Source organism: Saimiri boliviensis, chromosome 12 (genome assembly GCF_048565385.1).
Source record: "Saimiri boliviensis isolate mSaiBol1 chromosome 12, mSaiBol1.pri, whole genome shotgun sequence".
Taxonomy (NCBI): Eukaryota; Metazoa; Chordata; class Mammalia; order Primates; family Cebidae; genus Saimiri; species Saimiri boliviensis.
In genome coordinates this window covers 85,111,008-85,125,359 of record NC_133460.1, presented here as the reverse complement: position 1 = coordinate 85,125,359, position 14,352 = coordinate 85,111,008, and the positions used below count along the sequence as shown (strand labels likewise).

At 45.4% G+C, this 14,352-nt stretch overlaps 1 protein-coding gene across 1 annotated transcript; it reads right to left on the bottom strand.

Moving 5' to 3' along the window:
* Positions 1-883: 883 nt before the first annotated feature.
* Positions 884-14,109, bottom strand: HIF1AN (hypoxia inducible factor 1 subunit alpha inhibitor). The gene is made up of 8 exons (XM_010333174.3): positions 13,895-14,109; positions 13,368-13,618; positions 8,387-8,535; positions 3,968-4,113; positions 3,044-3,150; positions 2,538-2,601; positions 1,872-1,982; positions 884-1,036 (listed from the first exon to the last, which is right to left on the bottom strand). The coding sequence occupies exons 1-8, from the start codon at positions 14,069-14,071 to the stop codon at positions 992-994; spliced, it is 1,050 nt and encodes a 349-aa protein (XP_010331476.1). The 5' UTR covers positions 14,072-14,109; the 3' UTR covers positions 884-991.
* Between the last annotated feature and the right edge of the window lie 243 nt (positions 14,110-14,352).

Sequence of the window (14,352 nt, the reverse complement as noted above, 5' to 3'; positions counted from 1 at the left end):
ACACACACAGGCTTGCACCCCTAGGCAGGCCAGTGTGGATACATACACATATGAACACACACACACATTTGCACCCCCTAGAACCTAGACACACACACACACACACACACACACACACACACACACACACACACACAGGCCTGCACCCCCTAGAACCTAGAGAAGCCACAGCTAGGAGAACTCCCTTGGTACCCACCATAGGGGCAAGAGCTGGTGCTGAAAGAGAGTAATTGTATGTGTCTATAATTTGTAACTTATGCACAATCATTGGCTCTTATGTCCCAAGGTCCTTCTGTGTATGGCTTGAGCTTATAGGTCCCAGTTGGAACCCTATCTAATCCTCTCTCTCACAGGAAGGCTATCTAGGCTCTCAAGGGCAAGCCTCCCCTCTCACTCACCCCATTAGAGTCCCAGTAGCCATTCCCATACTGCCTAGAGCTTGACTATGCAAAAACTGTCAGGAGGCAGACTGCCCTAATAATAGTCAGACTAGCTCTGGCCCTGCAGCCCAGATGCAGTGGGGGTCCGAGAATCTCCTCTCTCTCTCAGGCTGAGGCACTGAGGCTGCAGGAGATAGGGCTGAGAGCCAGAAGTGACATCCTGACCCAGAAGGGAGGAACAGGAAACAGATACATACATGCGTGTGCATGCACACACATGCACACACATTCCGAGGTTGACAGACTAACATACACACAGACATGATGACAACCAAAAGCTGGGACTCCACACACTGAATGCAGGACTTTAGGCGGGGGGCAGAGAGAGAAGGTGCTGAGGCACAAGAGGCAAGGGTACGAAGTCCCTCCAAATAGGGGTGGAGTGCCAACTGCCCTGCCTCGCCCCAAACACCTGCCTCCTGGGCCATGGCAAGAGTCCAGTCCATTAAGTGCAGCGTGCAATACTAGCGCTTGGAGTCTCCTGTCCTCATCAATGAAGCGGTGTGGACGGGATAGCAGTCACCTGGCAGGAGGCCTTGACTCCTGGCAGGCTAGTTGTATCGGCCCTTGATCATTGTGTTCAACAAGGGCCCCACCTGTAAAGAGACATGAGGAGCGCATCAGAACTGTCTGTTCCCTGGCCCTGGAGTTAGACAGGGTATGTCTGGAGACATCAGATGTCCAGCCAACAACAGGCACAATGTTTTCATACAACCTTGTGAACCCTCTAATCACCCAACTTCCTGAAGGTCAACCCAGTATTGTGGGGCATAGCTCTTTCCTCATGGGTCCATCTTGTACTATTTCTCCCTCTCACAACATCCTGTCTCTTACTGAAGTCAGCCCCAAACTGACAGACATGGTAGAGGAACTAAAAATCCCCAAACACCCAAGAGTGTCTGCATGTTTTTCCAGAATGTTAACTGCCTCCATATCCTCAAAAAACAATCACCAGCAATTGGGGCTGATGCTGTCTTCTAACACCATAGGTATCTGTGGGTGCTGAGGTTAGCCACAAGAAGGAGGTAAGAGCCCTACAAATACCTCCCCCATGTACCCAATGGGCCACTGGCACACCTGTGTGGGAAGCAGGTCTCAACACTACCTACAGCAGCCTGGCACAGCTGGGAGAGTGCAAGGAAATGCTTTAGTGCTCGCTTCCTGTTCCAGAAGAATCCCCTCAGGGAGCCCCCAGATGGCACACAAGCCCCATGGGGAACATTAGCACTAGCATGGAACAAATTATAATTGATCCGCCAGTCAAGCCCAGCTATCACCAGAAAACAAGAATTTTTCTGAACATACTCATAACCTCTATGGAGAGAGAGGACACAGATACTGAAATACAAAAGCTATTATAAAGAATGTCACTCCAGTCCTGACTTTTCCTAGCCAACCCACCCACTGAGCCACTCTGGGGCAGTAACATACCTCTTGTGGGTTTCCCAAGGCCTCTCCAAGCATCTTCTCAATGTTTCTCATTATGGCCACTTTCTGATGAGCTTTGAGAGGATATTCAATTCTCTTAGGGGTAGGAGCCCCCTACAAAGGAAGCAGTAGCTCAGGAAATGCCTTTAGCAGCAGGCAGTAGTGTCACTCTACTGTTCTTAGTACCATCCTCCCTTCTAAGAAACCCAATTCTTGCTGGGTGCAGTGGCTTACATCTGTAATCCCAGCACTTTGGGAGGCCAAGGAGGGTGGATCACTTGAGGTCAGGTTCCAGAAGAGCCTGGCCAACATGGTGAAACCCCTTTCTTCTAAAAATACAAAAATGAGCCGGGCATGGTGGAGTGTGCCTGTGATCCCAGCTACTCAGGAGGCTGAGGCAGGAGAATCACTTGAACCCAGGAGGTGGGTAAGCCAAGATCGCGCCACTGCACTCCAGCCTGGGAGACAGAGCAAGACTCCGTCTCAAAAAATGTATCAAAAAAAAAAAAAAAGAAACCCAATTCAATCCTATGCCTCTTCATCTCCCCAGACACCTGGGAATCACTTCCAGGGATAGTCAACCATCCCATCCAAAATCATTTATTATACCTACCTCACCCAAGACCCAGTTCCATCTGGAAAAAAAACAAAAAAGCAAATCGTATTCACCTTATACCAGAAGTTCACAGTGATGGTAATCCCCCCATTTAGTAATGATTCTATATGATGCCACCTGCAAGAAAACAAACAGGCCCCCGTTTACTACTGATACTTTTGAGGGTGTGGCGCTGGGGCGGGCTGAAAAACAGGTAGAGGCCAGTTAAGGTGGATAGTGAAGATAGTATCTTTACACTCATCCTGTGAAAAAACACGCACTAGCGTTAGAGATAGTGGTGTTCAGTCTCTAAATACCAAAGAAACAAGAATAGTTTCTCTAGGCTCAAACCTCTGGATTCTCTTAGGACTTGAAGAATTGTAGTCCTGTTCTAGAGACAGGGGCAATCATTCGTCCCCCACCCCCGACCAGTTCAGTATGCTCACATCTGGATATGCCAACATTCCTATAGACCACATAAAACCAATCTTGCCATAACTCAGAAGGGACACAGACAAGGCTTTCCAGGGAATGGAAAAGAAAGCTCCCAAGAAGCCCCCAGCCCTAGCCCCCTTCTCACCAGTACATTGGGATGTAAAGAACATCACCAGGGCCAACCACTGTTTCGTAACCAACGACATTTTGGAAATTAGGGAATCTCTCGTAGTCAGGATTGTCAAAGTCCACCTAAGAAGTTCAAGAGAAAGAAAAAAAATATCAGTCAATCACCAAATCTTTATCAGTAAAACTATTATGTGCCAGTTTGGTAGTAAAAACCAATAAACAAAACGATGCCTTTTAAAAGTCTTTAGAATTTATATTCAGCAGAAGATATAATGCACATTAAACTCTGAGAGAGAACAATGTAAGACAGTCCACGTTTGAATGTTAAATGATAAAGAATTCTAGGCCTTCAGTGCTCCTGAAGTTGGAGGACCTAGCCCACAGCCCCAGGATATAAGGAATTATCCTCCACGCAAACCTTCAGAAACTTTCTCCCAAAAACATATTCTAACCAGTAAAGACTCCTACATGAAGTACCTAGACAGCTTTCTGAAGAAAGGAAAGGATAATTCTGGCTGGCCACAGACAATAACATACCTCACTTAAATCCAGGAAATATATTAAACAATATAGCTCAGTTTTATTCACCCTTTCCATATCAAAAAGAAACAGTATCCATGACAAAAGCAAACAATGATTAAATCCAATGGAAACATTTTGTTCCACGAACTTATAAGCCAATCAAACAGAGTAACCAGAGTCATCGGCATCAATGACAGGGTCTGGCTCCAGAATTAACTCTGTGGGGCTAGTTATACTTAAAAACATTCACTGGCCACTCCAGGGAGCCTGGATATGTGAGCTACACTGAAATTATCCTGGGTGTGACCAGCCTATAATCCAAACCTGGCCTATCACTACGGGGAAGGGGAAAGACATTCCAGCCTGGGCATTCCTACAATCTAGAGTTCTATATCCTTCTCAGACCACAAAAACTCACCTGGCTCTGTCTGTCACATGGGTGATGAACAGGGTATGGGTAGAGGCACTCAAACTGATCCGGAGGGAATAAGATGCATCGCTTGTGGCCTTTTATCTGAGCAAAAAAGTTCTGCTGCTCATCATAGTGAGCAGGCGTCACATTTCCTGTAAAAAGAAAAGCATTTTTTTATGCAGAACAGTGGTTCTACTGCACAAGCTGGAATACAGGACCCAGTGCTTGACAAAAACCCAGCCTGCCTTCTCAGCTAAGAGTTCCAAATCAAAATTTAGGCAGAAATCAGGGAAATTCCAATTACAACTCTCAGAAAATGAGATATTACACTTGTATGGTAATAAATCTAGCAAACATCAATGGTTAAGGGTCCACTATCAGCTAGCTAAGTCAACTTTCCTGAATGTAGGCTGCTGCCCTTACCGGAAGCAAGAGCACATCAAAATGACACTCGAAAATCTCGTAGGGTAATCAACTGTGTATATGTGTACTCTTCTTGACTATGGCAGGAATTCAAGGGAAGCAAAACAGAAATGACTGGTATCAACAACATATACACGAGGAGTTAACCAGCCATTCTAAGTTGTATGAGCTCTATATTTACTTTGGGTAGCCCTGAGGAACTCAAAGATTCTCAACCTTTCCTCCCACTTCAATACACCTAAGGGATGCAATAATTTTTTTTTTTTTTTTTTTTTTTTTTAAGAGACAGGGTTTTGCCATGTTACCCAGGCTGGTCTCAAACTCCTGGGCTCAAATGAACTGTCCGCCTCAGGCTCCCAAAGTGTTAGGATTACAGGCGTGAGCCACCACATCCAGCCAAGACAACACTTCTTAGAGCAACATGAGGCTCACTGGTACAAGTGATTTTCGTTGGAGGGAAGAATATCAGATGACTGAAAACAGTGTTGTATAATTTAAATCTGACAAATTATTTTACTATTATTAGTATTTTTTGAGACGGAGTTTTGCTCTTTGTTGCCCAAGCTGGAGTGCAGTGGTGCGATCCTGGCTCACTGCTACCTCCGTCTCCCAGGTTCAAGCAATTCTCCTGTGCCAGCCTCCCGAGTAGCTGGGACTACAGGCGCCCACCACCATGCCTGGCTAATTTTTGTATTTTTTTAGTAGGGAAGGGGTTTCACCAGGTTGGCCAGGCTGCTCTCAAACTCCTGACCTCAGGTGATCCATCTGACTCGGCCTCTCAAAGTGCTGGGATTACGTGAGCCACCATGCCCTGTGGCACATTATTTTAAATGCCACCTTGAATTAGTTGTACTCTAGTGTATGTTCCATCTACTCCTTTATAACCAGGACCATGTCTGTTGTTTGGCCTTTGTACAGTCCATGAGTTGAACACAGGCTTTTCTGCAGGGCATGGAATTTAGAAAATATTCTGCAGCTCTGTCTAGGTATGCCAAGACAGATGCCTTCTTAAGTGATGAGAGACCACATGCATCCTCAAAGGAGAGCTGCTCTCTCATATCTACCTGAGGGATCCACTTCCACGCACCCTATCACAGAAAATGCAGCAACGGAAAGACTTAAGAGTCAAGCAAATCAGAACTGGCTCTTTCTTGGCAGGTCAACCAACAGTTGGTTTCAAAGGGGCAGGTAAGACCGGCCACAGTGGTTCACATCTGTAATCCCAACACTTTAGGAGGCCAAAGTGGGAGAATCACTTGAGCCCAGGAGTTCAAGACTAGTCTGGGCAAAATAGGAAGACCCCCCATCTCTACAGAAAAATATTTTAAGAATTAGCCAGGAATGGTGGCTTACACCCATAGTCCCAGCTACCTGGAAGGCTGAAGTGAGAGGATCGTTTGAGACTGGGAGGTAAAGGCTGCAGTGAGCCCTGATCATGCTACTGTACTCCAGCCTGGATGACAGAGCAAGACACTGTCTCAATAAGAAAACAAAAACAAGGCCGGGCGCGGTGGCTCAAGCCTGTAATCCCAGCACTTTGGGAGGCCGAGGCGGGTGGATCACGAGGTCGAGAGATCGAGACCATCCTGGTCAACATGGTGAAACCCCATCTCTACTAAAAATACAAAAAATTAGCTGGGCATGGTGGCATGTGCCTGTAATCCCAGCTACTCAGGAGGCTGAGGCAGGAGAATTGCCTGAACCCAGGAGGCGGAGGTTGCGGTGAGCCGAGATCGCGCCATTGCACTCCAGCCTGGGTAACAAGAGCGAAACTCCGTCTCAAAAAAAAAAATAAATAAATAAATAAATAAATAAATAAATAAAGAGGCAGGTAAGTGTTAATTCACAAGCCATATGGCTGGAAATCTTTATTAGTACCAGCAGCAAAAGATCCGAATCTGAATAATGGACAATCAAACAAGAAGAAACCAAGGAGCTCAGTGACAATAAGTAACTTCTCTGCTTCCTTGTTCAACCCAGGTTATTCACCATTTACTAAGTACCTACCACGGGCCTGGCACTGAGCTACTGCCAGAAATAAAAATAAGAATGAAACAATGACCCTGCCACATAAATAGCTCTCATTCTGCTGACTGGAGTTTAAAGGCCTCTCCTTTCATTCAAAAGGGAAAAAAAAGCAAAAACAAAAACAAAAAAATCACATATTTATTAGTATATGCATAAATTTCTCCAGCAGAAAGCACAGTAACTAATAATATGCAATACCTCCAGGGAGGAGGTATTACCAGGGAGGAAACTGAAAGGCTGAGAGACAGGGGTGGAAGAGGTATTAATATATATCACTACATACCTATTTACACCGTTTGAATTTAAACTCCATGAATGTATTATCTATTTAAAAGATAAAGTTGAATTCACATTAAAAAATAAGTTGGCCGGGCGCGGTGGCTCAAGCCTGTAATCCCAGCACTTTGGGAGGCCAAGGCGGGTGGATCACGAGGTCGAGAGATCGAGACCATCCTGGTCAACATGGTAAAACCCCGTCTCTACTAAAAATACAAAAAACTAGCTGGGCGTGGTGGCGCGTGCCTGTAATCCCAGCTACTCAGGAAGCTGAGGCAGGAGAATCGCCTGAACCCAGGAGGCGGAGGTTGCGGTGAGCCAAGATCGCGCCATTGCACTCCAGCCTGGGTAACAAGAGCGAAACTCCGTCTCAAAAAAATAAATAAATAAATAAATAAATAAGTTTCCCCTCTTTTACTGGGATAAAAATTTTCTGAATACAAACAGATCTAGTAGAGAAAAGTGGTACAGTCACAGCCACATAATAACATTTTGGTCAACAACAGACTGCATCAACAACAGTGCTCCCATAAGATTATAATGGAGCAGCCCTGTACAGGTACCATTTTTTATCTTTTTTTGGCAATAAAAAAATTCCCAAAGTATCATTTTTTATCCTTATATTTTTTTATTTTGTCACCTTTTTCCTGCAGTGTTTGATACCATATTTTTACTATATCTTTTCTCTATTGAGCTACATTTAGATACACGAATACTTACCATTGTGTTATAACTACCTACAATATTCAGTACAAAAAAATGCTAACACCATTTAGCCTAGCTGTATAGCAGGCTACACAATCTAGGTTTGCGTAACTACACGATGTTGCACAACGACGAAGTCACCTAACAATACATTTCTCAGAACATATCCCTGTCATTATGCGTCACATGACTGTAATTCAGAGAGGTTCCTATTATCTCAGCATATGCATGTACATACCAGCTGAGGAGGAGAAAAGGGAACGTTTTAGAATACATGAAATTAGCTTAAAGACTCGACATACATTATTTCATTTAATCTTCACAACTATTTACAAGACATTATCATGTTTCATTTCTTTCTTTTTTTTTTTTAAACACAGGGTCTCACTCTTGTCACCCAGGCTGCAGTACAGTGGTGCCATCATAGTTCACTGCAGTCTCAAACTCCTGGCCTCAAGCAATGCTCCTGCCTTGGCCTCCCAAAGTGGTGGGATTACAGGCATGAGCTACCATGCCTGGCTCTATTATGTTTCTTTTACAGATGAGTAGGCTGAGGTTTAAGAAAGTGAAGTGGCTTGTTCAAAGTCATGGAGCTAACAAGCGGTGGAGACAGGATTAGACATGAGGTTCAGGGCCGGGTGTGGATGCTCACGCCTGTAATCCCAGGACTTTGGGAGGCCAAGGCGGGTGGATCACAAGGTCAAGAGTTTGAAACCCGGATGACCAACATGGTGAAACCCCCATTACTACTAAAAAATACAAAAATGAGCCAGCCATGGTGGCACACGCCTGTAATCCCAGCTACTTAGGGGACTGAGGCAGGAGAATCGCTTGAACACAGGAGGCGGAGGTTGCAGTGAGCCAAGATCATACCATTGCACTCCAGCCTGGGTGACAGAGCGAGACACTGTCTCCAGGAAAAAAAAAAAAAAAAAAAAAAAGAAATCAGGTTCATATGACTCCAAGCCATGCTGCTTTTGAAAGATTTCTTACCTTCCATGCCGATGAGCAGCAGGTTAGAGGTCAGCTGCCCCCAGCCACGCTTCCCCTGTTGCTTATTAATCCAGTTCCAGTTAAAACCCAAGAAGTCCATGACAATCTTCCTGCCCACAGTGTCATTGAGTGTTTGCTGCAGATACAACCTATGTTTCCCAAGAAGAAAATCCTATTAGTGCATGTACACACAGCCCTTGGCATGGCCTCCCCACATCTGAAAATGCAAACCCAAATCCATAGCAGCTTCTCCCACAAAGAACAGATGTAGTCATGCAAACTTCACCCAACATGGATTCTCATGGAACTGAATTCTTACTTTCCTTCACTGAGTTCTGTTCAACACCAAACTTTTTAATTTATTGTTTCTTTTTGTTAAAAAAAACAGGCTCTCACTCTGTTGCCCAGGTTGGTCTTAAACTCTTGGGCTCAAGCAATCCTCCTGCTCTGCCTCCCAAAGTGCTGAGATTATAGGTGTGAGACACTGCATCGGGCCCCCAAACTTTTTCTTTAAGGAAGTGATGCTTAACCTTTTTTGGGTCACAGAATGACTCTTTCGAGAATACAAGGAGTAGGAGGGTGGTATGAAAACTAAAACTAAAAAAGAAAAAAAAAAATCTCGAGAAGAAGTCCCAGCTACTCAGGAGGCTGAGATAGGAGAATCACTTGAATTTGGGAGGCAGAGGGTGCAGTGAGCCAGGATCGCACCACTGCACTCCAGTCTGGGTGACTAGAGCAAGACTCCATGTCAAAAAATGAATACACAAATAAATAAAAAGAATCCAGAGGTTCCCCATAAAAATGAGCATACATAGAGAACTTTCACACAATTTCAGATTCCTAGAAGTCTATCCATAGAACCTAGAATGATGAATCAAGTCTTCAGTCTTACTCCAGAGACTCGAAGAGCCTCAGACACCTCCTCTGGCCCTTGATGACCACTGTGGTAAATTGTATTACTGTTCACCAAGAGGTGGTTCCTTCAGTGTGGGAGTTTTCTTTCACATCCCCTTGAAGAGAGGCTTGCTAATTTAACCTGCTCTGGCCAAGGAAATGCCCACAGATGTGTTGTTTCCAACTGTAACTGAAGAACCAACCAGTCCACACTACCACATCTCTTTCCCTCTGCCACAGCAACCCAAAAGTTCCAGATAGTAGCCGCTAGGGCAATGTGAATGCCAGAGCGAGTAAGATGATAAAGAACAATATGACGTTAACCATGACGAACATGTAGTGATAAATAAGCCTCTGTTGTTTCTAGCCTCTGAGCTCTGGTTCTAAACCTAGTTTATCTTAACTAATTCCACCACCTATCCTGTTGCAGCCTTCTATAGCTGAATTAAGGAAGACAGCTTATTAGGTAAAGGCCTCAGGCTCCTAACATAACTGAGGAAGGTTGTAAGTCACTTAAGGGATATGAAAACCCAGAAACGCTTGAACAAGCCCACAAGTGACATTTATTAAATGTGCAAACCTGAAAAAAAGACAAAGGCATCTCTGTCCTGGTCCTGAGATCATTACTTCAAAAGACTCAAAGGCGTCAGGTGCACTGTCTCACACCTGTAATCCAGCACTTGGGGAGGCCAGGGGACGTACATTACCCGAGCTCAGGAGTTTGAGACCAGCCTAGGCAACATGGCAAAACCTGGTCTCTACCAAAAATACAAAAAATTAGCCAGGCATGGTGGTTGTAGCGCATGCCTGTGGTCCTTGCTACTTGGGAGGCTGAGGTGGGAGGATCAGTTGAGCCTGGGAGGTAAAAGTTGCAGTGAGCTGAGATCACACCACTGCACTCCAGCCTGAGTGACAGAGCAAGGCCATCACACACACAAAAAAAATTAAAAGGCATCTCACTGCCTAGAATTGCAATGTTTAAGGCACTGTTAATCAGAAAATCTTTTTTTTTTTTTTTTGAGACAGAGTTTCACTTTATCACCCAGGCTGGAGTGCAGTGGTATAATCTTGGCTCACTGCAACCTCTGCTTCTTGAGTTCAAGTGATTCTCCTGCCTCAGCCTCCCAAGTACCTGAGACTACAGGTGTGCGCACCACCATGCTCAGCTAATTTTTATATTTTTAGTAGAGACTGGGTTTCACCATGTTGGCCAGGCTAGTCTCGAACTCCTGACCTCAGGTAATCTGACAGCTTCAGCCTCCCAAAGTGCTGAGATTACAGGTGTGAGCTGCCATGCCCAGCTTTAATAGGAAATCTTGGTAAGTCGGAAACACTACCTTTGTAGGAACGTGGAATCCTCAAGACTCAATGCAACTCTCCCCAAAGATAATAATATATATATATTCACAAAAAAATTATGCAAGTAACTTTGAAAGAATCAGTGATATTCTCCAAATATGAATGTAAACAATATTAGGATTACACCAGAATGGTAAATGCTCAAAATAGCTCAGAAGATCCTAATACATTTTACCCCATAATCACAACAACCTATCTAATCAATACAGTGAAGCTGATCAGTGCTACAGTCAGCTGATAGGGCAAAACTTGCAATCGATTAAAGAGTTTTCCTTGAAAACTCTTTAATCACCCCTAAGGTACAGATTACATTCATTTTTTTTTTGAGACGGAGTTTCGCTCTTGTTACCCAGGCTGGAGTGCAATGGCGCGATCTCGGCTCACCGCAACCTCCGCCTCCTGGGTTCAGGCAATTCTCCTGCCTTAGCCTCCTGAGTAGCTGGGATTATAGGCACGCGCCACCATGCCCAGCTAATTTTTTGTATTTTTAGTAGAGACGGGGTTTCACCATGTTGACCAGGTTGGTCTCGATCTCTCGAACTCATGATCCACCCGCCTCGGCCTCCCAAAGTGCTGGGATTACAGGCTTGAGCCACCGCGCCCGGCTTTTTTTTGGAGACGGAGTTTCGTTCTTGTTACCCAGGCTGGAGTGCAATGGCGCGATCTCGGCTCACCGCAACCTCCGCCTCCTGGGTTCAGGCAATTCTCCTGCCTCAGCCTCCTGAGTAGCTGGGATTACAGGCACGCGCTACCACGCCCAGCTAATTTTTTGTATTTTTAGTAGAGACGGGATTTCACCATGTTGACCAGGATGGTCTCGATCTCTTGACCTCGTGATCCACCCGCCTCAGCCTCCCAAAGTGCTGGGATTACAGGCTTGAGCCACCGCGTCCGGCCTACATTCATTCTTAAGCAAAATGCTCTCACTACGGGAGGCAAGAAACTTCAAGTGACTGAAGAAACACAAAAGTCACATATCTTATGCTCATTCTAGGGTATATGTTCATTTAAAGGAATTACACACTCCACTGTATCATTTAAATCAATCTTTTTCTCAATGTTGGGTGTGTGTGTATGAAAGTATGCACCCATACACTGTTAAATTTGAGGAAATTAATGCATGAGTTAACAGAACTGAACCAATATATAAGACATCATGGACAGATCAATCACAGTTCATATCCTTGAAACTGTTCTGGTCAAAAATCCCATCATTATGACAACTGCTAAGTTTTAAGAAGAAAAAAAGATATTTCAAATCCATTCACTGGGCCACAGACTGCTGATAGGGAGTCAGGAACAGGAGTGAGTGTGGCAAGAGACTAGAGGGAAACCCAGGGTTGGACACCAAATGTGAGAGGGTCATTCACGGTGAAGTACTCAGCGAAAGCAATTCCCCAGAGGCAGTGTTATAGTGTGGGACCGAATATTATCTGGGACCTACATAAGAGCTGTCCTCATAAGCAGGAATAAGATCAGAGAGGAAGAATCACTTTCTTGTGTGTCTGGTGTTTCTGCTGCATTAGGAAAAAGTAACCTGATCTTCCCTAAGCTAGAGAATCCTGACCTTCTTTACTCCAAAATCACAACAAACCACACAACTTTTCAGGTTGAACTATCCCCAGTGATCACAATACTTAAGGACAATGGCTACAAACTGGCACTTTCAGAGCTAAATCCAGTGACAGACATTTTTGTTCGGCCCCCTGCAACTTTTTTTTTAAATCTAATTTAATTGCTCACATTTAAAAGTCAAAAGATTTTAAATAAAAATCCTGATTTTAAACTTCTTTAAAATCAGAATATCTCGCAACCCTAAAATTGCACTCCAAAACTGAAGCAAGCACAGTCAAGTAATGACTTCTCACTATGGTTTTGTTCTCTTTTTTTTTGTTTTTTGTTTTTGTTTGTTTGTTTGTTTTTTGAGACGGATTTTTGCTCGTTACCCAGGCTGGAGTGCAATGGCGCGATCTCGGCTCACCGCAACCTCCGCCTTCCGGGTTCAGGCAATTCTCCTGCCTCAGCCTCCCGAGTAGCCGGGATTACAGGCACGCCCCACCATGCCCAGCTAATTTTTTGTATTTTTAGTTGAGACGGGGTTTCACCATGTTGACCAGGATGGTCTCGATCTCTTGACCTTGTGATCCACCCGCCTCGGCCTCCCAAAGCGCTGGGATTACAGGCTTGAGCCACTGCGCCCGGCCCTCTCGTTTTTAATTTTGTAGAAACTAGCTCTCACGACGCTTCCCAGGCTGGTCTTCAACTCCTGGGCTCAAGCAATCCTCCCGCCTCGGCCTCCCAAAATGCTAGGATTACAGGCATGAGCCACCCCGCCCAGCCTTGACTTCTCTCTTTGAACACGACTTATCCCTTCAGCTTCATCACAGATTTCACCCAGACAATATTACTCCTTTCATTCACCTGCCTGACCCTTCTAGGCAACTAACTCTCACTTTATGAGGAAGGAGACGAGAAACCAGAGACTCATAGCTCAAGTTTAATCATTCCCTCATCCCTCAAGCTACAGAAATAACTGGCTGTAGCACCAAGAACCACGAAGAACTCAAATCCCTTACAAGCTTGAAGATCAGACTTCTCCTTCAATAGGAATCCAGAGATGGGAGGGGCCAATCTCTACTTCACCCAATTCTGCCACACCTTCAAACAAGTATAGGAAAGGAAAATGAGTGCCCTAAATCCAACAGAAAACTACGACTTGGGAGTTTACCTCTCTTCCCCTCCTCGCTGTTGTATATCCTGCAGTTTCTCAACAAACTCATGAAATTTCATTTCTTCCCTGTTGGACCTCGGCTTAAAGTTCTGGAAATTAGCCATCTTCTTCTCATCATAGTACAAGAACTTGTGGGTGCTGGCACTGTACACAGAGAAGTCTCCATTGCCAATATTCTCTTGCAAGTATTCAAGATCCCATTTCAAGGCAGGATACACAAGATTGGTGTCGGTCAGCACCACAGGCTCCTAAATGAAAACACCAGGTGAAAAACACCAAATGAAGTAATGCCAAGGAGCTGGTCGGTTCGCCTCCTAGACCCCATCTACTTCTCAGCTTCAGAGTAATTTCTCCCGTTAATCAGCACGAACCCCTCAAGTTCCAGATCTCCTCGCCTTTCTCTCCACCTTCCCACAGGCCCTAATCTAGAGCCCCGCCAGTCTCCCATCTCTTTCACCATTCGCCTCCGACCTCTCAACTGGACACTTTCCTCGACTCCCTCTAGACACGACCCCGCCCCCCACCTCATTCTCAATAAGCTCCTCGGCCCGGGGGTCGCTCTGACTCAGACGTGGGATGGGCCTAGTCGGGAAGCTATAACTGCGCAACTGGGATTCATCCCAAGCGGGGCCGAGGGCTCCGGCCTCCTCCCGGGGCTCTCCAGAGCCAGACGCCGCAGCCTCCGCCGCTGTCGCCGCCATCTCCGCCGCCAGGGACGGCCCCCGCCGGAACCGGAAACTCTGCCTATTCCGGACAAAAAAACACACACACAACGGAAATCATAGAGATGAGCTGCGAGAGAGAGCGGTCCAGAAACACAAAGAACGCGGAGCCGAGGCCTTGAGGGAGCGCCTCCTAATGGTAACATGCAGCTCTGCATCCTAGGCTCCACTCCTGAAGAAGTGGGGCTAAACACTCGTCCCACAGAATAGGGATGATCATCTGGTAGAGCAAAACACCAAGAAATGCTGCCCCAATGTGC

Bases quoted from the DNA above. Each gene is read 5' to 3' on its own strand.
- HIF1AN (XM_010333174.3), bottom strand. From the start codon at position 14,071: ATGGCGGCGACAGCGGCGGAGGCTGCGGCGTCTGGCTCTGGAGAGCCC. The intron at 8,536-13,367 runs GTAAACTCCCAA...TGGGAAACATAG, and splicing joins CAGCGAGGAGGGGAAGAGAG to GTTGTATCTGCAGCAAACAC. The intron at 3,151-3,967 runs GTGAGTTTTTGT...TGAACTTCTTAG, and splicing joins CATGTGACAGACAGAGCCAG to GTGGACTTTGACAATCCTGA.